Source organism: Mytilus californianus, unplaced genomic scaffold, assembly GCF_021869535.1.
Source record: "Mytilus californianus isolate M0D057914Y unplaced genomic scaffold, xbMytCali1.0.p SCAF_5, whole genome shotgun sequence".
NCBI classification, from domain to species: Eukaryota; Metazoa; Mollusca; class Bivalvia; order Mytilida; family Mytilidae; genus Mytilus; species Mytilus californianus.
In genome coordinates this window covers 8,410,169-8,432,629 of record NW_026262701.1, presented here as the reverse complement: position 1 = coordinate 8,432,629, position 22,461 = coordinate 8,410,169, and the positions used below count along the sequence as shown (strand labels likewise).

At 32.5% G+C, this 22,461-nt stretch overlaps 1 protein-coding gene across 1 annotated transcript; it reads right to left on the bottom strand.

The window, feature by feature from the left end:
- Positions 1-462: 462 nt before the first annotated feature.
- On the bottom strand, positions 463-22,444 carry LOC127700295 (hormone-sensitive lipase-like). Its single transcript, XM_052203711.1, has 9 exons — positions 21,851-22,444; positions 18,326-18,481; positions 16,799-16,876; positions 15,396-15,575; positions 14,547-14,654; positions 13,696-13,840; positions 13,160-13,378; positions 9,602-10,590; positions 463-9,109 (listed from the first exon to the last, which is right to left on the bottom strand). The coding sequence occupies exons 1-9, from the start codon at positions 22,370-22,372 to the stop codon at positions 8,918-8,920; spliced, it is 2,589 nt and encodes an 862-aa protein (XP_052059671.1). The 5' UTR covers positions 22,373-22,444; the 3' UTR covers positions 463-8,917.
- Between the last annotated feature and the right edge of the window lie 17 nt (positions 22,445-22,461).

Here is a 22,461-nt window from a genome sequence, read left to right as displayed (position 1 = left end):
GTCATTCTCTTTAGTAGAATTGGAAAGTGTGACAACAAATTTTCTAAGTTCATTTAACATATCAAAATATTAATGTCATCAAACTGGAAGTAGATATCACACAGCGCCCAAAAGTGCTAACACCTTACAACTCTTGTTTGTCAAGCTGCTGTAAGTAGTTTTTGAAAAAATTCAGAAGAAAATATTTGTTGGCTAAACGGGCTGATGAATGGAGAGATGGACAAGGTGATTGCAGTATAACCTTCAACTTTAAAGAGGGGATATAACAAAGGTACAAAACATATCCAATACAGAAAATAGGGATAATACATGTATTTCATTCATGTACAAAATTTTGTATCTTTTGTTCCTTGTTCAAAACTGGTACAAGATTTTCAAAATGTACTAACCCCACTAGTATCCTATTCAAGACTATATTCCAAGGGAAAACATATGAAAGAAAGTAAGTGTGCTCTCTTGATATTTCTTATTCATTCATTTATTCACATAACAACAGTAAAATCTTGTTTTCACTCTGAATATGAATGAAATATTTGCCACTGGACATGAAGCAAACAACAAACAATAAATCTGACTGAGCCTTTTTTTAACTGTTCCAAACATTACCTTTTACATTAAATACAACATCAAATAAAGTCCTAACATCTACATTTCCAAATATGGTTTTGATCAACATAATAATTACTGCAGAGAGGAACAACAATTGAAGGAAAAAGATTTTGATATGGACAAATTACATAACAAAATTTGTATAATTTATTTTATTGTTATTTGCATTATTTTTAGAAATGAATTCCTCAGAAATAATGATTTCTGAATTTGCTACTGAAATCCAGTTTTGTTCAGAACACAAGGTAGGAGTCAACAAAACAATGCTATATTATTATAACAATACTTATAAACAATGCATTGCAATCAAACAAAATATGGTATATATATTACATTAAGTAATTGCACATAGGAGAAATTAAAGACCAGAAAATATTCACTGCTTTTTCTGACCTCATCCACAAATTTCTTGCTCATACACTAAACAAATATCAAACTTTTTATTCCATAAAAATGTGGAAAACCTTTAAAAACATCTCAAGAATAATATCGTATAAAAATATTCTGGTATATTGTAGTCTTTCTACTTGGATATTGTTTGGTCATTGTATTTGCTTTTGGATTTATTTGCAAGAGATAATTTCATGTTTTTTTTAAATTTATTTTAGGATAGTATAGAAATGTAATGCATGACTAGTTTTTATCTGAACTTGCTCAAGTGGTATTTTTTAAGAACAATTGACACATGTTACACTTATATCCTGAACACCCCAAAAAATATGGCGGCAATGATCCCTATATATCTGACATACTATAAATATCCTGTTAAGAATGGAGAACAATGACAACTTGCATGAAAAATTATAAAAAATATTTATCGCCACATATCAAACGAATGGCCTGTACTGTGGAGAAGGAAGAACTCAGAAGTGAAAAGTATGTTATCCACAGCATCAATATTTACAGATACAACCAAAAAGGTTCAGACATGTACAATTTTCTAAGGACGGTAATTCTGTCAATCCAAATGCAAACTTGATTTGCAACTAACCATTATACCGTTATAATCAAAATCAGCTCAATATCTACAGCCATAACAAAGAAAAAAAAAGGGGGGGGGGGGGGGGGAGAGAGGTGATAAAAATCACAGAAAGCTACAACATATAAAATTATTGTAAAAGAAAGCTGTAATATGAATGAATTATTATCAATGTTATTCTGAGGAAGACAATAGGAAAGCACTGATAAAATAGTATACAATTTTGTAAGTCTGGCAATAATTTAGGGGGGAGTTACAAAATTAAAATTATTATAAAAGAAACTGTAATATGAATGAATTACTATGAATGTTGTACTGAGGAAGACATTAGAAAGCACTGATAAAATGGTTACAATTTTGTACGGCAATGATTGGCAATGAGCAAGCACTTAGGACTCAATAAATAACACATAAATATTCATCTTGAAGTAATACAGTTACACAGCAAGATTAAAACAAAGATTTCTGTCATTGCTAGAAAAATTAACCTACAAGCAATAACCTATTCAATAGAAACCTTAAGCTACTTAGGCCAACTTTCAAAATTATAATGAAGCTACAAAAATATTTTTTTAATATTTTACAATAATCATACTGTAAATTCAGAACTTTTTGCAATTTTTTTTTACATGTGTTGCAAAAATTGCAACAGGATAGGAATTTCGATAGCATTATTTGAATAAAGCATTTCCTAAAATCATAATACCAGTACTTGAATTCCACATGTTTGTTGATTGTTCAACAACAGCAATAATTGAAACACTAAAAAAAATTCTGAATTTACAGTTTTATAATAACTGATGAAAAGAGAATGTCTTAATTTTATCAATAAAATGCTCCGCTGGGCGCAGCTTGATACGACCGCAGAGGTCAAACCCTGAACAGTTGGGGCAAGTATGGACACAACATTCAAGCTTGATACAGCACTGAATTTGGATTGTAATTAAATATTTGACACAGCATTGGTTTCTGACACAGAATGAATGTGGTCTAAGAACTTAAAAATTTTTAATTTACCTATTCAAACCATATCATTATTATTTGCTTTTATATATAAATCAGAAATAACCAATTTAAAATGGAAAATTTTAAAGAAAAAAAAATCCCCCCCCCAAATTTTTGAACCCCCTTATGATTCATCACCCCCAAACTCAATCCCAGCCTTCCCTTTGTGGTATGGTACCTTGCAGTACAATTTCAGAGAGATCCACACACTTGAACACAAGTTATTGTCTGGAAACTAGAAAAATGCTTGTTTTTTGGCCCCTTTTTGGCCCCAAATTCCTAAACATTTAGGGCAATTACCCCCAAACTCAAACCCAGCTTTCCCTTTGTGATATGGAACCTTGTAGTACAATTTCATAAAGATCCATACACTTACACACAAGTTATTGTCCTGAAACTAGAAAAATGCTTGTTTTTTTGCCCCTTTTTGGCCCCTAATTCCTAAAATTTAGATGCAATTATTCCCAAAATCAATCCCAGCCTTCCCTTTGTGGAATGGTACCTTACAGTACAATTTCAGAGAGATCCATACACTTGAACACAAGTTATTGTCTGGAAACTAGAAAAATGCTTATTTTTGCCCCCTTTTTGGCCCCAAATTCCTAAAGGTTTTTGGCAATTACCCCCAAACTCAATTCCAGCTTTCCCTTTGTGATATGGAACTTTGTAGTACAATTTCAGAAAGACCCCGCCGCATTTTTGCGCCTGTCCCAAGTCAGGAGCCTCTAGCCTATGTTAGTCTTGTATTATTTTTAATTTTAGTTTCTTGTGTACAATTTGGAGTTTAGTATGGCGTTCATTATCACTGAACTAGTATATATATTTGTTTAGGGGCCAGCTGAAGGACGCCTCTGGGTGCGGGAATTTCTCGCTGCATTGAAGACCTGTTGGTGACCTTCTGCTGTTGTCTGTTCTATGGTCGGGTTGTTGTCTCTTTGACACATTCCCCATTTCCATTCTCAATTTTACTTACACACAAGTTATTGTCATGAAACTAGAAAAATGCTTGTTTTTTGCCCCTTTTTTGGCCCCTAATTCCTAAAATTTGGAGGCAATTACCCCCAAAATCAATCCCAGCATTCCCTTTGTGATATGAGACCTTGTGGTACAATGTCAGAGAGATCCATACACTTACACACAAGTTATGTCTGGAAGTTACAAAAATGCTTATTTTTGGCCCCTAATTCCTTAACTGTTGGTACAAAAACACCCAACGACGACGACGCCAACGTCATACCAATATACGACCACAAAATTTTTTTTGCGGTCGTATAAAAACTAGAAATGGTCAATGAGGCAGTGTTTTATCATATAAACCTATATGGTCACTTATATAATAATAATAAACCTTAAGTATTATTTGCCCTTTGAAGACTATAACATTATATTGAAAGGGGACAGACATGGTAAGGGGAAGAGAAGTAGCAAATGATAAGATGGGGTTGAAAAAGGAAAGTCATTTTGTTTCATTGTACATTGTATGAACATTTATCATTAAAAGGTCTACAACAAAATCTAAATCTTTTTGAACTTCTTCTTTTTAACACCAACAATAAATATATGAAACTATCATAAACATCAAATGTTTGTCCAAGAAACTTTAAATTGCACATTAAATAAGTTAGCACCATGACATATTGTACACATCTCAAATACCCAATTTTGAATATGTCCTTTCATTCCTTAATATTTCAACTTATTTAATGTATTCTTGCTCTTATCCATACAATTTTATAATTCCAGTAGTTTATATATGATGCCTCTATTCTTATTTTCTAATGATTATATACTTTGAATGTAAACATTGTTGATTTTAACAGGACAGCTTGTATGAATGGAATTGATATATTCTAATATATGGCAATTTCAGGCTCATTTGACCTGCTTTGTTCTGTGCCTATTTTCCAATCTATCATGGATCATATGTCTTGAACAGTAAAAGAGAAAACAGTCCATTTCAAATTTGATCTCCATTTTGTCATTTGTAACAAGTTATTAAAGTTGAATAGCATAGGCTGTTGAGTTTGTAAGTTATTGCATGGAAACGACATTAAGTGCCACGTTCCAATCTATCAAGGACCATAACTCCTGAACAAAATGAAAATCTTCAACATTGAACTTGACCTCCTTTTTGTCATCAGTAACTACAAATTAAAATTTGATAGGCGTTGGTCAAAAGGTTAAAAAGTTATTAAAGGTTTATGAGATAATAAAAAAAAGTTGCATTTTAAACTTATGTTCTATTTTTAGCCATGTTAGCTAACAGGTAGGATCATCAGACACATTTTCAAACTAGATACCCCAATGATGATTGCGGTCCAGTTTGGTTCTAGTTGGCAAAGTAGTTTCAGAAAAGATTTTTTTTTTAAGTTAGAAGATGACAAAAGATGAAACACAATTGAACATGAGCTAATGGCCAGGTTAGCTAAAAAGGGAATCAGTGCATTTATCCATACTAAAAATTAGGTTTGGAAGGAAAGGGATATTGATTATTGATACTGTAAATACATTATTCCTACTTCTATAGAGGTAGGTATAGTAAAGAACACTGAAAGCTAGGAAAATACAAAATACAATCTTCTTTAACATTAAGAGCTAGGAAAATACAAAATACAAGCTTCTTTAACATTAAGAGCTAGGAAATTACAAAATACAAATGCAAGTTTCTTAAAAAGTGAAATCAAGAAAAATACAAAATGTGTATTTGTATTTTCCTAGCTCTACATGCTCTAAACAGCTAGAAAATACAAAATACAAGCTCCTTTAACACTGAAAGCTACAAAAATACAAAAATACAAGTGCAAGCTTCTTTAATACTAAAAGCTGGAAAATATAAAATACAAGATCCTTTAACACTGAAAGCTAAGAAGAAAAAAATACAATCTTCTTTAATACTGAAAGCTATGAAAATACAAAATATACCATGTACATGTACAAGCTTATCAAACACAGAAAGCTGGGATATAAAATACAACCTTTTAAACACTGAAAGCTAGGAAAATACACTATACAAGCTTCTTAAACACTGAAAGCTAGAAAAATACAATAAACAAGCTTCTTGAACACTGAAAGCTAGGAAAATGCAATTTACAAGCTTCTTTAATGCTACAAGGTTCAACATAGGACAGAAGGTCTCCATTTCACAAAGTTATTACAATTTGAATGTGTGCTTCACTAACATTAATATATGAGACTTGAATGTATGCATGTCTTATGTCTGCTTTATCAAAATGGGGCTCTGGTCCATGTTCTTCTGCAAAAGATATATATAGGACATTCCATGAATTTGTTTACCTTGTTTGACTTACAATCTGACTAAATATTTATATGACATATATATTTATTATGTAGGACTGGTCACCTTGCAACTTGTTGCACTTTATCAAAAATGTAGAGCACAGTCTTTAAAGGTGTGCAGACTTATAACATGGAAGTGTTCCTAATTATTTGGACATGAAAAAAAATCTACAATCATACAGTTTCAATATCACATGGTAATTGATTTAAACAGTTTTTCAAATGAACACCAATTTGACAGATTTAATGATGAAGACAGTTACATTAATATTGAAACGTACATAACATTGTTCCTTCAGATATTTTTTGTTACTACACAGAGTACTTCAACTGGTGTAGTACTTTATATTCATTTGTATAATTTGTTCAAAGCTTCATAAATATATGGAGAATGTGTCCATGGGACACAGATGATGACCCCGCTTGCATATAACGTTATAAAGGGACGCCACCCAAATTCGATCTTGATCTAAATTTCATAACATTTGGTTGAGGCAAACTTACCGGTAAGTTAGAGAACGAAAATTTTTCCATTTAATAAAGATCATAACTCTAGAATGGTGAAAGTGACGTCACCCAAATTCAAACTTGATCTGTGTTTTGTGGTAATAAGCATTGTGTATAAGTTTCATAACATTTGGTTGAGGCAAACCAAGTTAGAGAACGGAAACCAATTTCGGGACATACATACAGATAGACGTACAGACGGACAAGGGTAACATTTAATGCCCCCTGTGGCGGGGGCATAAAAATAACTACTTTCTGTTTAGAATCCTTAAACAAAATAACAAAATAACAATATAATATAATTTAAGAGCTCAATATTGTTCTCTATAGATTAATGTGTTTTCTGTGCCAAGCACTGAAGTATGGAACAAAGATCCAAAATATCAGAGTCAAGTAATAATAATCCTGATATTACAGAAGTCATATCATCATTAATGTTAATTTCAGATCTGTAATCAGACACAAAAATAAAATGAAGCATAAAAATATATATCTGTACAAAACATAATCATTAATGATAATAGAAAGACATTTTGAATACAATAATATACATCCAGCTATCACTAGTGAGTGATATTGCAAAATTTATACAACAGTTACACTGTCTTCATGCTGATTGAATAATAATAATGGTTATTCAGTCACATAAAATTGGTAGTATAAATAATATTTATCAAACAATTTTATGAAATTTAAGATCATTTTTACTCATGCATGTAGTCAGAAAAATTAAACATCATAAAAAGAGCAATAGTTAAGCTCAATTACAAAAAAGCTTTAATTTGAAATACATCCTCAAAAAAGATGTTTAAAATTATCATAGAAGAGTTTTGTCAAAAATATTTATAAACACATTTTATGAAATAGTGAAAGTCTTTTATTTGATGTATTTTCAATTAAATATCTAGAACTATAAAATAAACTTTTAATAATGGTTCAAAAGTTTATTTTAAGAGAGACCTTGTTTATATTTTCTACATAAATCTAACAGAGTTCATGCACAGCAATGTAACTGATAAAACAGCAAAGTTAATAAATGTAAATAGTAACAGTTATTTAAGGATGTTTGCTCATCTTGGTTTTTGATTTTTTTTTCAGATATTCGAAATCCTCTGGTTTTATCCATGTAGTGCCATTAAAAAACTTACCTCTTCTGTTCTTTTCATAATATAATAACATATAGTTTAAAAAGCCATATTTGAAAATGTAATAAAATCCTTGTTTTTTTCATAGTTTTTGAAGAAAAAAGGTGCCAATGTTAAAAGTATGAAATATCTAGAGAGAATCATCTCCAGCCAACTTTTCAATGGCTCATATCTTGAAAATATGAGGACAGGGACCTTTAATTTTTTCTGCTTTTTTAGTTATGTTATGTATATACTATCAATTTATGTGTTCATGTGAAAATTTATAACAAGCCAGCAAAGTAACTGGAACTATACAGTTGATTTAATTTGGTCTTTAACTGACAAATTAACACCAGCTGGAAAATATTTTTTTTATAAATTTGTAAGGGGTTCCCCGGAACCCTGTGTCTCGCCTACGATAGCTGCTGTCAGTGTAAAAGTGTAATGTTGACTTAAAAAGTGAGTCCATTATCAGTGAAATACAGAATTTAAAACAAAAATCACTTTCTCATTAGATGCTTTTTCTTGGTCTTGAAGATTAGCTTCTTTCCAAGATTCATAACAATCCATGAAGGTTAACAAACTTATCATGTCAATAAAATTTAATCCCAGATTGTCCATCTATCAGAAAAATACTGAAAATGAAAATATATTTTCATAGTTTGCTTCAGACATTATCTCTTAATCATAAAAAAGTTTCATAAAATTCTATGAAGGTTTGACAAAGTAATTGATGTGTAACAAACAATAACCCAAGACTGTATCTACTTGTTATCTGTAAAAAAAATTAAGTCCATTTATCAGTAAAATATGGAAAAGTGAAAATAAATATTTTCAAAATTTTGCTCTGGATACTGTATTTTGGTCATAAACAAGCTTCTGTCCAAATTTCATAAAATTCCATGTAGGTTTGACAATTTATTGATGTCTTAAAACACTTTAACCACAGACTGAACCTAAATGTTGACGCCGCCGACTTCAGAATATAGGATCACTATGCCTTGCTAAAACGAAGCAAAATATAAAAATAAAATAATGAAATTCAACCTTGATAACTCCTTTATGTAGTTTATCTTGACAAAGCTAAAATATTTTTTCATTGTTGTTTTGAATATCTTAAATTTACATTTCTTAAAAAAAATAGTGTGACAATTTTAGTGTGTGCATTTTATATAAATTTCAATTTCATTAACAAGACTACATGTAACAGTGCCATTTTAAAAGGCTATTAATAACATAAATATCAACAATTCATATCACAAATTAACAATAAATAAGTGAAAGACAATATTTAACAACAATGCCAAGGTATTCACCCAAGAACACTCATATATCACTGCTTTCCCATGAACACTTCACCTCAATGAACACTTTTACAGTCATATTTCATTGATTATCCAAGAACACTCATTATTTTACTGACACATATATCAGATGCTAATCTGGCCTCCTTACTGACCATTGAAAAGTTCAGAAATCCATGGGGTAAATCATCAATAAGGTGAAGGTCAACTTTTTTATTGAGATCTCTCAGCTTTTTAGCAAATGAAACAGAATCATCCAAGAGAGGATCCAAATGGCAGGCCTAAAATTAGAACAATAGTGCAATTTATAATATGATTATACAATAACTTATACCAGTAAGTGTGGAACACAAATAATGTAATAATCAACAAAACATGTGTGTAAATTTTAATCCATACTATTCAATATTAAGAAAATAACAGTTTGACATCATTAGTAAATATCTTTTAATCTATCTCATAATTCTTTTTCAAGTAGTATTTAACAAAACTTTCAATAAATGATGTTTCAGTCATTAATCAGGAGTGTGTTGTACATGTATGACATGATTGTATAAAAATACGTGAACATGTTTTTTTAGTTTATTGATCAACCATTGATAACAATTTGTGTATTAGCATGATTAGATGGCAGCTTACTTCTGAACCAGGCTTTATACAGTGGGAGCTCAAGTGAGTCATTGGAAAGAAAATGCTTATCCTTTTGTTTCCTATGTGTCCTTCTTGCACAACATCATACTGATTGCAAAATTTGTACTATGAAAATAACTTACCACAAGATAAACAGGAGGCAAATCTTTCAACAACTCCTCTGAAGCTAGCAATGGAGACATGTATGGATTCTTCACAATAGGCAGATGCCGAAATGCTGTCAAAGGACTATGTTGAATGTGATGTTTGGCAGCTCTCAGTGGCACAAAATTCAATGTTCCAGTACAATTTGTAACAAAACTGGAATCTGAATCACTATGCCCCACACAATCAAATGTTTTTGACCGAGACGTCTGACGAACCCTTGACTGTGGCTGGATATAGGGCATGCTCTGACTTGGAGGTACAGATTGACATATTTCCTTTGGCAAATCAACAGACATTTGTCGTGGAATCCCTTTGCTGACTCTAGCTAACTTTTTATGTTTGTTAGAACTCTGATCACTATTCGACTGACTTAATATATCCTTAGAGAAAGTCTGATCATCAAAACCACCATCTTCCACAGGACTCATTACAACACTATCATGTGATATCTCATTAACACCACCATTTTCTACAGAATTACTAGTAGTTGCACCTTCTGACAGTTCCATTACAGCACCATTTGGTTCAGAATTGTTGACATTTACATTCTGGGAGGTACTATGATCAGTACCTTCTGAAACAAAATCTTCCACTGAAAACTGTGAGTCTGTTGAATCAGGAGTTCCTAAAGCATCTTTTGAAACAGTCAAAACTTCAAAACTGTCCTCACTTTTGACCTCATCTTTTTCTGTTGTTTCTTCATTAATAGGAGGTACATGTCCATTATCAATTTCAACTTCTTCAAAACATGATTCAGTTCCACTGTTGCTTTCCATATCAGAACTAGATGTCAAAGTATCCATTGCAGAGTTATGTCTGGAACTTGATGCTGAAGTATCTGTTGGAGAGTTATCCCCCTTTGTAGATTTTTCACTATCTTCAAATGAGTGGTCACTCTTCTTATATTCTACAATAACCCATTTGTCATCTTTTGGTGAAAAGCATGTGGAAACCCCAGCATATGCTGTAAACAAATGAAATTAATAACAATTCAGTCCCAAAGTATTCATTATTTTTTTAAGATTACTGCCACAGGTTGCGATGGTAACTTAAGTATCATGGCTTGTCAGATTATCTCATAGTCCAATCATGTGTAGGTTGCTTGATTAAGTGTTTAAGTTCTTTGACATGACATCTTAAATAAAAACAAGAATGCACCTGATGTCATGCCAAGCATACACCAACTCGTAATTCAAAATGTTAAAAAACAGGAAAGTAGGTGTCTAACAGATCTGAATTTAGAATTTTAAAGTTTCCCCAAAAAAGGTTGTATTGTTTTCATAAATACATAATGATATACTGCAGCATGCAAACAACAATACACCATCTTTAATGTAAGCATATTTCTCCATTCATCTGTCGTTACCTTAAGTTCTGTTCTGTTGCTTGACTGCAGCAAATTTCAATATTGTGAAATAATACATCCTGTAAACGGGCGTATAAAAATTGTCTAATATCTATTTTTTTACTAAGTAAATGTATACAGGAAATTTAGTAGAACTTCGCAGTGACTGTTGAATATTACGGTTGCCATAAATCTATATATATATATATATATAAAACTGTAATATTCTCAATATAATAACTTATAAAAGACATTACATTTATAATTGTTTGATGAAATACAAGTCTGAAGCTAGTACATTTGAAACCTTCATTTTCATCTTACTGTATGAAATTCTTTACCTGCTAAACATCTGATTAAGATCCCCATAGGGAGAAAGTGATCCATCAATCCCATCATCCTGTATGGTATTATTTACCTGCTAAACATCTGGTAAGGATCCCCATAGGGAGTAAGGGATCCATCAATCCCATCATCCTGTATGGTATTATTTACCTGCTAAACATCTGGTTATGATCCCCATAGGAAGTAAGGGATCCATCAATCCCATCATCCTGTATGGTATTATTTACCTGCTAAACATCTGGTAAGGATCCCCATAGGAAGTAAGGGATCCATCAATCCCATCATCCTGTATGGTATTATTTACCTGCTAAACATCTGGTAAGGATCCCCATAGGAAGTAAGGGATCCATCAATCCCATCATCCTGTATGGTATTATTTACCTGCTAAACATCTGGTAAGGATCCCCATAGGAAGTAAGGGATCCATCAATCCCATCATCCTGTATGGTATTATTTACCTGCTAAAGATCTGGTTAAGTTCCCCATAGGAAGTAAGGGATCCATCAATCCCATCATCCTGTATGGTATTATTTACCTGCTAAACATCTGGTTAAGATCCCCATAGGAAGTAAGGGATCCATCAATCCCATCAACCTGTATGGTATTATTTACCTGCTAAACATCTGGTAAGGATCCCCATAGGAAGTAAGGGATCCATCAATCCCATCATCCTGTATGGTATTATTTACCTGCTAAACATCTGGTAAGGATCCCCATAGGAAGTAAGGGATCCATCAATCCCATCATTCTGTATGAAATTCTTTACCTGCTAAAGACCTGGTGAGGATCCCCATAGGGGTAAGTGATCCATCAATCCCATCATTCTGTATGGTATTATTTACCTGATAAACATCTGGTTAGGATCCCCATAGGAAGTAAGGGATCCATCAATCCCATCATCCTGTATGGTATTATTTACCTGCTAAACATCTGGTTAAGATCCCCATAGGAAGTAAGGGATCCATCAATCCCATCATCCTGTATGGTATTATTTACCTGCTAAACATCTGGTTAGGATCCCCATAGGGAGTAAGGAATCCATCAATCCCATCATCCTGTATGGTATTATTTACCTGCTAAACATCTGGTTAAGATCCCCATAGGGAGTAAGGGATCCATCAATCCCATCGTCCTGTATGGTATTATTTACCTGCTAAACATCTGGTTAAGATCCCCATAGGAAGTAAGGGATCCATCAATCCCATCATCCTGTATGGTATTATTTACCTGCTAAACATCTGGTTATGATCCCCATAGGAAGTAAGGGATCCATCAATCCCATCATCCTGTATGGTATTATTTACCTGCTAAACATCTGGTTAAGATCCCCATAGGAAGTAAGGGATCCATCAATCCCATCATCCTGTATGGTATTATTTACCTGCTAAACATCTGGTTAGGATCCCCATAGGAAGTAAGTGATCCATCAATCCCATCATCCTGTATGGTATTATTTACCTGCTAAACATCTGGTGAGGATCCCCATAGGAAGTAAGGGATCCATCAATCCCATCATCCTGTATGGTATTATTTACCTACTAAACATCTGGTTAGGATCCCCATCGGAAGTAAGGGATCCATCAATCCCATCATCCTGTATGGTATTATTTACCTGCTAAACATCTGGTAAGGATCCCCATAGGAAGTAAGGGATCCATCAATCCCATCATCCTGTATGGTATTATTTACCTGCTAAACATCTGGTTAGGATCCCCATAGGGAGTAAGGGATCCATCAATCCCATCATCCTGTATGGTATTATTTACCTACTAAACATCTGGTTAAGATCCCCATAGGAAGTAAGGGATCCATCAATCCCATCATCCTGTATGGTATTATTTACCTGCTAAACATCTGGTTAGGATCCCCATAGGGAGCAAGGGATCCATCAATCCCATCATCCTTGATGGTGATGGTGTATATCTGACCATGAATGGTGTATAGGCTGCCATTATCCCATCTGGTACCCTGATCTGGAAGGATGCTGCTCTGATAGCTGTAGCCATCATCAGGTTACCACCAGCACTATCTCCAGCAAAACATATCCTCTCACCTGTCCATCCTAAAATTTTATAAAGGTACTTGCACATATTAAAGATGAATCACTTCTTTAAATATAACCAACCATCAAACATCAATAATACAAAAGTTAGAATGAGTTGACACATAAATGAAAAAAGTCTGACACTTTTTTTCTGAAAACTTGCTATTGGCAGTTACACATACTTGAATACTCAATATCATCCAAAAATCTTCCATCTCTTTGTAAAGGCAGATCATTTTTTTTTCTTAAAAGAGAACTTTTCCAGATGAAATATTTAGAATATTATGTGTGAGTTCGGAACAAAAGCTGATATATATAATTAGTAAATGTAATACCTAGAAGCTCTGAATTCTCCAGTGCCCAAGCATATGCATAAAAACACTCTTCTAAAGCTCTAGGGAAAGGGTACTCAGGAGCTAATGAATAGTCAATAGATAATATAGGTACATCCAAATCCTTGGCCCATTGCCTCAAATATACCTACAAAACAATCAATGAAACACATATTGCACAACAGTTATTGTTACCCCTTAATATTTACTTAGATATCATATAAATAGTGAATGATTTAACTGTTTCAAGAATTGATTTATCAATCAATTCTCAAAAAAGACTGCTGCAGAACAGCCTGTTTAATCTGTCTTCAACATTTGTATTAGATTTTGATTTTTAAATATTTTGGCCTCTAGCATCACTGAAGACATTAATTGTCGAATTGCTCATCTGGTGCATTAAAATTGGTACTATTTATGTTATTAAGGCCAGTTGTACCGGGTACAGTGACCTGTAATTACTATCCTGTCAGTTATCTGTTGACTGCCTTCAAGCATTATTAAGGGCCAGGCCTCATAAACTGCATGAAATGGAGATGCTTAATAATGAAGTGATAAAATTTATTCTGGACTGATCCCTTCTCTTATTAGTGGCGGGTTGCCCTATAGTGATCAGTCTGTCCGTCTGTCTGTCCGGCCGTAATAAATTGTGTCCGCTCTATATCTAGAGAACCGTTATAATTTCATACTTTATACTTGACATGTATATTAATCAACACCAGAGGGTGTGTCATAATGTTTGTACAACTTCCTAGGTCAAAGTGCAAGGTCAGCGGGGCCCACAGAGATGGCTCCCATCTCAATGATGTCTAGTTTAATAGATGTTTTTACTTTGTCTAAGTTCTATACATTACCTCATGTGACCTTGAAGACTGTGCTACAAATCCTCCACCATGACAATGTAGAACTAATCCTGAAGATTTTGGGTGTGGTTTCTTCTTCATCTTTGTATGTGGAACTTTCTGTAAAAAAAGAGATGATAAAACACTGACATTCTTAATGAAGCAACAACAACTGTTCAAAGTTGCTTAAATTTTGAGACTCAAGATCATAATTTTGATGTTTAAAAAAGTCATAGGATGAAGTAATGAAAAAGAAACAACAAATCAAATGGAAACATTGGCATATGTTGGTGTTATGTTTCCATACTATTACAGTTAATAATGACATGTCTTTCTCTCCAGTGATTTGAGAAGGGTCGCATTTTGATTTTTCTTGGCCCTGAGTAGGCATGTGTTGGTGTTATGTTTCCATACTATTACAGTTAATAATGACATGTCTTTCTCTCCAGTGATTTGAGAAGGGTCGCATTTTGATTTTTCTTGGCCCTGAGTAGGCATATGTTGGTGTTATGTTTCCATACTATTACAGTTAATAATGACATGTCTTTCTCTCCAGTGATTTGAGAAGGGTCGCATTTTGATTTTTCTTGGCCCTGAGTAGGCATATGTTGGTGTTATGTTTCCATACTATTACAGTTAATAATGACATGTCTTTCTCTCCAGTGATTTGAGAAGGGTCACATTTTCATTTTTCTTGGCCCTGAGTAGGCATATGTCGGTGTTATGTTTCCATACTGTTACAGTTAATACTGACATGTTGTTCTCTCCAGTGATTTGAGAGGGGTCTCATTTTGATTTTTCCTGGCCCTGAGTAGGCATATGTTGGTGTTATGTTTCCATACTGTTACAGTGAATACTGACCTGTCCTTCTCTCCAATGATTTGAAAACAGCCTCATTTTGATATTCCCTGGCCCTGTGTAGGCACATGGAGGTGTTATAACAACTGTTTCCACACTTTTATGACAATTCATCTCAAATGGTCCTGGTTGAATTGCAATAACCTCATTTACATGGACTCTTGGACATGCAAGATGTGACAACTAAAATGAAATGTTAAAATCTAATGAACAAACAAATCTTACTATATGTATTATGAAGTGATAAAGTGTACAATATGTACTGAAAGATCTTTCAAAATAATTAGTGAAACTATCATTCAGTCAGACAGCTTTACTGATACAAGTGTTTACTGTCTCACCGTGTACATCCTTTGTACATGGCATAAATAATATGATTGATTGAATTTTAGGTTTCTGCAGCTTACCTTTCAACAATGTGTTGGTTGGTTTTCAAAATAAATAGAGCCAGCCAGACATTTTGTTTGCTCCTGTTTTTAATAATTTTAGCATTAGTAACAAAAGGCGTTCAAGCCAATCTTAGTAACCACTGGGAGATCAAGGGCAAATAATTTTGTCACAACACATGGTACTTATTTACTTTTACTTTTATACTACATTTGTAGTTCAATTAACTGATTGTTCATCCTTTGAAATGTGGAACCTCAGCCTGTGCTATTCTCTTTATTACTGCAATAACAGACTTACAGAAAGTTAACTTTAGTTATCCATTTTCGGATACCAGATAACACCTTAATCACTGTTAACTCAAAATCAGAATATTTGAAATACTTGTACATCTTGTCACACATCCTTTCCTTTATAATTAGAAATATTTGGAACTATTAGAGATATTTAGAATAATTAGAAATATTTGGAATAATTGGAGATATTTAGAATACTGTGGTTTCATTATTATTCGTTGGATACCAATTTTCGTGGGTTTCGTGGGTACAGGTGAACCACGAATTCAAATGTTCAACGAATTACAAATTTTCTTTTGGCTTTGTATGCAGAAATTGGTAAAACCACGAAATCAAATATCCACGAAAATGCAAGTTTTTCTCAATCCACGAAAATTGATACCCACGAAAATAAATGAATCCACAGTAATTAGAAATATTTGGTATAATTAGAGATATTTAGAATAATTAGAAATATTTGAAATGATTATAAATATTTGAAATGATCCATTTCAGTAAATTTCTATCTAGACAAATGTTTGAAGAATAGACAAGTCTAGACAAAATGGCCGTTTTGGAAAATCTGCTTTGATATTACTCCTGAATGTTTCATGCTTGAAGTAGAAGGAGAATATGTACACCAGTTATAAATTCTTTGGTTTGAACCAGCTGAGAATCCAACCTTTTTTCCCCTTCTTTAAAATATATACTAATAACACAACTGCATAACAATAAATTACAAACCTGCATAAAATCCGTTTCTGGTATGGACCAGAAAGCTTTACAGAAACTTATATCTGCTGTTCTAGTGACATCTACAACCTAAAAAAGTTAGAAAACATTATGTTAAATTCTCCTTTGGGTTTATTTGCTTACTTTTTATATACATGTATTACTTTCTCTTTTCCTTATCTTTTTTTCTCAGCATATCAAATCAATGTCAGATAATATAGAAAAAAAAACTTTCTAAGCAGCAAAATTAGTATCTGTGACTTTAATTACTTGGCCAGATGGTGGAATGTTGGCAGCCATGGGAATGATCTGACCAATAGTCAGTGCTCTGGAATTCATATCATTTATAAGATACATTTTGATGAAAATATTACATATTACATGATTATTAAAGTGTTTATCATTTGAACTAAGATTCTTACTTATTAAGACAAAACTAATCATTTGATACCATTGAAATAACTAATTGATGTCTCATTGGGGATTCTGATAATTCATGTTTTACTGTAAATTGTTGTATCCCATATGCATGATATGCATGACTTTTGCATTTCTTTGACTTTCAAAACTTTGGACTTGACTTTATCTGATGAAGTAATTTTAAAGATGTACTTAGGTGAAATTAAAAAAATCTAGAATTTAAAATTGATACTATAAGTCGGAAGAGCATTAGTTAAAGAACAAAATAAGCTAAAAATTTTGATAGGTTATGGAGCTCCTTTTCGAGATATCTGATTTTTAAAAAATGGCGGGAAAAGGCTGACTCAGACTTTTACCATATATTTGCATTGGTATTATTTGGGTCTCAAATCGAAAGAAAAGAAATCTAGAATCTGCTTAAATTTTGGTAAATGACCTTTTATGAGCTATTGAAGTCTTACATGAAAAGAAAAATGGGTGTTATGGGGCAAAATATTTTACCCTGTTTTGTAGGAAAAAAAACAAGGACACAAATTCTGAAACCTCCCCTACATGTAAGAGTAAGTACATCCTTGAGTTCAATAAAACATTTAACAGCGGTATACTAATGTTGCCATAATTTACAAGTAACCACGACTTTAGTAATTTAACAGCGGTATACATGTACTACCATGACTACTGTTGCCATAATTTACAGGTAACCACGACTTTAGTAATTTATTCATTGAAGAACTTTCTAAGATTCTTTTCTTTGGTTTTTCTTTGCAATATAAAAATACATATGTTCATAGTTTTTCTTTCTAATTTGTATTTAAAATTAATCTAATCCTAAAATTCTATGTTTAAGTTGTAAATAAAAAACACTGCTATTGCTTGTGTAATTTAAACACTTTTTCATATACATGTATATCCAACATTTCGTTTTATCCATACATCATGTGCATGTACGAAAAATATCTAAAATTGAAATATAATTTTTTAAAAGATTATCCAACAGTTTTTGTCTTCATTGCGCATGCATTGCCAATGGACATAGTTTGTATTAACTTTGCAAAATTAATCCACTGTATCAATCTTACTGAAGTACATATGTTAATATTTGCAAATACATGTACTTACTCTTTGTGCTCTTAGGTCTGGGTCTAAGAAGTATTTTCCGCTGTTGAACAAAGCTGTTGTCAGTTGCAACAAATGTGATTCATTTTTGTATCCATCACTAAATGATGCCATGGCAACACCAACCCCATGTAATGGTTTTACCATTGACTCACAAAACTGAAAGCAAAGGAAATGAAAATGCTATAAATCACTTTTAATCAATTTTTTTTTTTTTTTGCATTTGTATGTGTAGCTACAGTTTTGTACATGTGTACATGCATAATATTAGATTTGTTAGAATGGTTAACTAGCTTACATGTATACCTAAACAACAATATGTAAACAGAGGTTACAGTGTTCTCTATGAAATGTGCATTCGCATTCTATGTGTACTGTGATTTTGGAACACCAAAGTTAAAAGAAATGATTCAAGACATAAAATACAGATTATTCAAGAAAATAATAAAGGTCAAATTCGAGCAACCCCAAAAGGTGGAAATAAATATTCCATCCCTTGAAAAATTCTCCTGTTGCCTCCTTCCTCAAATCAAACATGTTTACCTATATGCAATAATTATTTTATTTAAGTACAAATGTAAGAGTCTGTAAGTGTCTGTAATGTCAGTTAATTCCACACCATTTTTTGCTATGTGTACCTTCTATCAGGACTATGACAGAGAAATCTGTCGTCATCACATCTTTAATTCATTTTAACATCATTTTTCCCCCTTGTTTTTATCATTTTGAGACCATTCAATGGAATATCACTCTGGAACAGTAATTCTAGCAAGTCAAAATCAGACTTGACCTGCATATCATGGTAATGTGAATGTGTAAGCAGTAACACTTGCATGGTTAAAGCTGGACTTTTGAGGGCATAAGTTTACTTCAGAGTGAGAACAAAAACCAATCTTTATCAGGTAACAGCATAGGACTAAGGCAGTTATTTGGATGGACTTAAGTTTAATACATAACAATCATGAAAACAACATGTTTTATGTTTTCTTTCATTTTCTTTATCAGCATTTCATTATTATATTACAATAAAGATTAAAACAGCACAGTTCTTATCATTATAATGCTTAAAAAAGATACTTATCATATTAAAAAAGTTACTTTTTGCAGAGACATATACATTGTACAGTATCTAATTATATAACATTGGCAACTTATTAACATAACCACTATGATAAAGCTGTCAACATCATGTGTGTGCACAGGACTTCACAAGACTTTTATTCTCAACGAATTACACTAAGAAAGACAAGCAAAAGTGCAAATAATAAAAATTTCACCTACATGTACATGTAGTTGAGTTTAATTTTATATTGCAATGACATAACATGTTTGGATAAAATCCAAATATTTAACCTTTTTTTTAATTTTTATATGTTTATAACCATGATAACTTTACAATTCAGTTACTGCAGTTATTTTCATTTTTCAATTAAATTATTTCAAAATTTGTATGCCAAAAAATAAGATTTTTTAACAATCAACAAATATATAATATATTCGTCCCTGATTTGATCATATCTTTTTTTTACGATAAAAAAATTAAGCTGATGATGATTAACTTTAATTTAGAGAAAATACTTTGATACATCTCTTTTGCCAATGCCTCAAAAATTTTCAAATGATTAACAGTCAGGGGACTTACTTACATGACTTAAATGAATGATTTCTAAATCACTGATTCAAGTAACATTTTGTCCAGAAATGTTGGAATAAAATTGAGAATGGAAATGGGGAATGTGTCAAAGAGACAACAACCCGACCATAGAGCAGACAACAGCCGAAGGCCACCAATGGGTCTTCAATGCAGCGAGAAACTCCCGCACCCGGAGGCGTCCTTCAGCTGGCCCCTAAACAAATATGTATACTAGTTCAGTGATAATGGACGTCATACTAAACTCCAAATTATACACAGGAAACTAAAATTAAAAATGATACAAGACTACCAAAGGCCAGAGGCTCCTGACTTGGGACAGGCGCAAAAATGGAAGTAAGAGTTGTCTTTCTTTAATAATCACCTATTTAAGTAGTACAAATAAATCACTCAGATTAAATTTTATTGTAGCTTTAAATATACAATACTAACATAACTTATGATCCTGGGACTACATTTAATTATGTTGCTAAAATTATAAGAACCAACATCTGTGTGTATAGGATGACCTGTCATTTCAGGTGATGACCTTGCATTGAATCTGGGATAATGACATGAAAATCACTTGTGTAAGTATCATACATGTACCTCTATTTTCTTAAAAAAAATCACTTCTTTAAGTATTATAATTTTAATTACCCCCACTAATTTCAACACCCCCAAACAGTAAAATTTTGATCGCGAACAGTAAAATTTTAATACATAATCTGTAAGATGAAACCTTGAATTTTACAGGAAAAATACTCCCACTGCTTTGAAAAATCAGTTAAGAAAGTATTAGTTCATCAGGTAAAGCCTTCTTTATAGCATTTTTTCAACAAATATAGAATTTACAGCTGAAAGATTGCATAAAAGGCATTAACCTTGCTACAATTCATTTTTACTAATAATAAGATATAATCTAAACCTGAATGTTTAAAATTTTGGTAAAACTACAAAATCACAGAATTTCTAATTTGCTACTTAAATAAGTGATTTTATGAATCACTTATTTCAGTAATTTCCCTGACTGATTAAGTTTTGCCTAAATTGAGCTTATTATATTTCATTTTTATAAAATATGAAATTGTTAAGTAGATTCTTTTTTTACAATTTACCAATGTGTAGTCTTCTACAAACAATATTTCATTGTCTCAACCATGTGTGACATAAGAAAGTCTTGTGTCCACTGTCCTCGTGTTTCACAGCAGATGTACACTTTAAGACAAAATGTTATTTTGTAAAGTAATCTGGTAACATTATCAATGATTATTTTTCAAACCAACTTTTGTCAATACAATTAATGCATAAATTTTGTATTAAAGTCTTAAGATTTGCGCATTGATACTAATATATGATGGTATAAATATATGAAGTGGATGTTATAAAATCATCTAAATATATTACCATCTTTTATTATATAGTGAAATCTGAAGATATATATACATGTAAACAAGAAATTTTATATGATGTTAAGAACATTATGAAATAGTGTGGCCGAATCAACTATGGCTGAACTGGTACAAATGTACTTTGGCAGAAATTCCCTGTTTTTATGACCTGTGGCTGATCTGGTTGTGTGGCCGAAAAGCTTGAAAGCTAAACATGAGAGAATTTTTGGGAAAATATTTCAGTGTGTATCAATTTAGTGGCTAATATGGCTATTTCCTGTTAGAGAGGACAGTTCCTTGGGATGGAATTGGATTAATAGCTCCATTCTTAACAATAAAATGAAAAAAAATTATCCCAACTAGCCGACCCTATTGATTTGAAATAAATTATTTTTAAGGATCATTAATTAATGTCCATTGGATATCTGATTACTTGAACAGGCACCCTGGCAGATGGACAAAGCAGAAACTTTAAGCTTGTTAGGAAGCATAAAACTATTCTTATACCTGAAAACCAAGGCATCTCCCATAGAAACAGTCCTGACTTAATCGCTCCACATCCTTCAATAGATTTTCGGCAACTTCATTGTCAAGATAGGCTTCATTAGCAAAAAGATTTCCTTGATCACAAAATGGGATAAGCTTATTGGCATAATGTAAACTAGCTCTTAGTTGTCCCAAAACAGAAACATAAGATTCCAATTCCTTTGAATAGTGGTGACCACGGAAGAACATAGAAGTTCTATTATTTGAAATGTGTCGAGATAACTGTAAAAGATGAAGGCAACATTTGTGAACAACTTTGATCAAACTTCGATAACCGTTCGCGTGGATGTCTGGGGATAAATCATAATCAGCCAAACGTGGGGTAATTTCTTCTATTGAGGGTTGGATCCCTCTATCGAGATGTTCATGCATGAGGCTAAAAGATTTGTGAAATAATGACGTTGATGTCGTGGTTCCATTCTGATAATATTCAATGTTGCTAATAGCATGAGCTCGGAGATCTCTTAGAAGCGTTGAAAACATTGTTTATGCTTTAAACCACAGTTCTCGAGTCCAAAGTTCACGTTTGTTTTGACAGGTTGTTGACAAATTCGTCCATGATACAGCACAGC

Bases quoted from the DNA above. Each gene is read 5' to 3' on its own strand.
- LOC127700295 (XM_052203711.1), bottom strand. From the start codon at position 22,372: ATGTTTTCAACGCTTCTAAGAGATCTCCGAGCTCATGCTATTAGCAAC. The intron at 18,482-21,850 runs GTATAAGAATAG...CTTTGCTTTCAG, and splicing joins GGAGATGCCTTGGTTTTCAG to TTTTGTGAGTCAATGGTAAA. The intron at 10,591-13,159 runs GTAAATAATACC...ATTTGTTTACAG, and splicing joins CCTAACCAGATGTTTAGCAG to CATATGCTGGGGTTTCCACA.